Source organism: Myotis davidii, unplaced genomic scaffold, assembly GCF_000327345.1.
Source record: "Myotis davidii unplaced genomic scaffold, ASM32734v1 scaffold663, whole genome shotgun sequence".
Lineage (NCBI taxonomy): Eukaryota > Metazoa > Chordata > Mammalia > Chiroptera > Vespertilionidae > Myotis > Myotis davidii.
Window position 1 is genome coordinate 2,147,595 of NW_006295816.1, and position 2,851 is coordinate 2,150,445.

The following is a 2,851-nucleotide window of genomic DNA, read 5'->3' on the forward strand; positions in this document are numbered from 1 at the left end:
CACCCCCGCCCCGCAGGACTAGTGAGGGGAGCATCTGAGAGGTTCCATTTCCTCGCGGGACTCCCGCACAGCTGGGGAGCGGAGGTGTCAGGATTCATTCCACCCCTCCCCGGCTACTAGGGGGTCGATCCCTGCCCCCCTAACCCGCCAGAGCCTCTGGAGCCCCCCAACAGCCCTCCTGGGAGTGTAGCAAAGTGTTAATGTGTGCTGACGGGTGTAGGGGCAACCCGGTCCACTATTGCCGCATTCCACAGGGAGGAATGTGCAGGAGGCGGAGGGTAGGGGCGGAGCGGTGGGGGCAGGGCCACAGCCGGAGGCCCATGGTTCGTGGTGGCCCCGCCCTCGGCCCCTCCACCTCAGCTCTGACATGGCCCTCAGAAGGACCGGGGAGCGGGCAAGGAAGGGAGGAGCTGATCTTTCCAAAAAGGTGGGCCAGGGGCCCCCTGGGAGCTGGAGACCAGGCGGGGGTGGGTGGGGAGACCCCTGGGTGGCAGCGTGTCAGGGGCTTTAGGCCTCAGTTAGGCTCTCTCCAGGCCCTCCCCGCCCCCATGCCTGAGTCCCCAGGGAGCACACCCCAGGACCCACGTGGCCAGAAGGAGGCCGCTGGAGCCGCCAGCCTGATGGCTAAAGCAGGTGTGAGTGCGGGCCCAGGTGGCCCGGCCCTGGGAGGGGTGTGCAGCCTCCTCAGAGGGAAGTCCTGCCCCAGCACGGGACCAGCGTCCAGGCAGGTGCAGGGGGAGGGGCGGGCAGGCCCAGCTGGTGATGCGGGTGGGGAGGCAGGTGCTGGGACTTGGCTCCACCAACCAGTTATTTCCAGAAGGAAAACGGAGGCCTTGGCAGCCGATGCCGCTCACAGGCAGCCCCGAGTGAGAACCCAGGCAGGCCTTTGCCCATGGAGGCCCCGGCAAAGGGTGGAGGCCGAGGAGTCGGGGTGGCCCCAGGGAGGGGTGCAGGCCGGGGCAGGGACTTTAGCTGCCTCCCTGCTGGTCTGCGCCCTGCTGTCGAGACCCAGGCCCGGGCTGCCCGATTCCAGAATCCTGGGGGACGCCCAGAGCCCAAGGTGACCACGGCCATGACCCTGCTCCCAGGTTGTCCGCATGAGGCCCGGCCCAGGGGCTGGCCCCGAGGAGCAGGAGGACACCTGTGGGGACGGACACGCTGAGCTCCCCTCCTGGGGACCGCCCTTCCGCTCGGGGAGGGGACGCATCTGGAGGAAGGAGCCCAGGCCCGTTGGTGGGCGTTGAGTCCAGGGCTTTGGAAAGATGGGAGTGGGGGGTCCTGGTCCCATTTCTCTAGAGGGTCACAGGGTGGGGGGCGATGGGACAGGGGCTGGGCCCTTGGGCTGAAGAACCAGAAGCAGGGGGGCAGGGGGGGGCACCGCGGGCGCGGGTGGGGACCTCACAGGCACTTGCTGAGCTTGGCTGCTTGGGTGGAACACTGTCAACAGCCGAAGAATTTTGTTTGCTTGCACTGGGGGGGCGGGGGGGGGGGGGGAGCCCCCTCAAGCCAAACAGGAGAAGGTGAAGGGCCGAAGAAAAGAGTAGGCAGGGGTCATGCTCTCAAACACAGAAGCTCTGCTTGGATCTGCCTTACAAAGTGGATGGAGGAGGGCGAGGTGCATCCCGGAAGCCCAGAAGTTCCTGCAGGGGTGTGTCCCTCCCCAGGCCTCCCCGACGCCCTGGTGCTCCCGCTCACCCCTACCCTTCCCTGCCAGCCAGCCAGGCCGGGCACACTAGGCCCGAGGCGCAGGGAAGGGCGCGACCCCACTCTGGCTGGGCACAGACACGTCTACTCCAGGGGACTTGGCAGCCACAGCCTCCCTCGCTGACCCCTGGGAGCTGCTGACCAGCTTGAGGCCATTCCAGGAGGATGCCTGGCCGGGGGGAGCGGTGGGAGCCCTGGCATGTCCCCCCAGGTGGGCCTGAGGTCCCCTCTCAGCTGTCGTCAACATTCAGCCCCCAGACGGGGTGTCCACCAGACCCAGCTTCAAGCCAAGCCTCCTGACCCTTCCCAACCGAGGCCCCGGGGGCGGGAGCCTGTGGCCTGTGACCGACGCCCCCTTGGGCACCTTGCTGGGCGTTTGGTGAGGGGCAGTTCCTCCCACTTTCAATTGAGAAGAAAGACAGTCCCAGAGCTCACACAGGCGCCCTCAACCAGGCCGCACCGCGTTCAGGGTTCAGGCCGGGCTGGCGCCTGCAGGACCCACCCTGCGGGGCAGTGAGACCTGCTCACTCCTGGCCCTCCTCCCGCCCAGACTGGCTCCCATGGCAACCACTGCCAGCAGGTGGCAGGGCCCTGGCCCACATGGTGAGGAAGGACAGGGACTGGGGTCCTGAGGGCCCAGTTGAGATCGGCCTCCCCTCTCCTCCGACCCTCCCACCCAGCTGGCTCCCGGGCCCCTGCGCCCCAGCTGTGGACGGACAGGTGAAGAGCCCCCAGGGGGACCCTACCAGCTGCCCCCCTGCCCGCCCTGCCGTCGCCTGGGGCTGGGGGCGGGTCTTTATGGCGTCTTCCTCCTTTGCTTTGACTGGGAGCCCCACTGTCGCTGCTTGGGGCGCCCTATTGCTGTGACCCTGATAGGGGTGTCGTCCCTACTCCCTCCCCGCTGTGCCCGCTCCACTTTGGCCAGGCCACCGTCTCAGCTGTCCAGGCTGCCTGTCCAGTCACCCGATCTGCCCGCCCCGTAAACTTGACGGCACGCGTGGGGCGGTGGCTGGCTTGGTGGGGGCGGGGGCTGCTCCTTAAAGGGGCCGTCGGAGGGTGCCCTTGGGCTCCTGGCTTCTCCCCTTCTCCAGAGCGAGAAGGGGCGGGGGCGCTGGAGTTCTCCGTGGCCACTGGGGAGGCAGCTGGG

General features: G+C 68.0%; 1 protein-coding gene across 1 annotated transcript in view; it reads left to right on the forward strand.

Moving 5' to 3' along the window:
• Nucleotides 1-548: 548 nt before the first annotated feature.
• Nucleotides 549-2,851, forward strand: part of SEMA3B (semaphorin 3B) — an 11,383-nt gene continuing 9,080 nt past the window's right edge. The window contains 1 exon segment of the mRNA XM_015568288.1: nucleotides 549-633. Coding sequence (XP_015423774.1) covers nucleotides 549-633 — 85 coding nt within the window.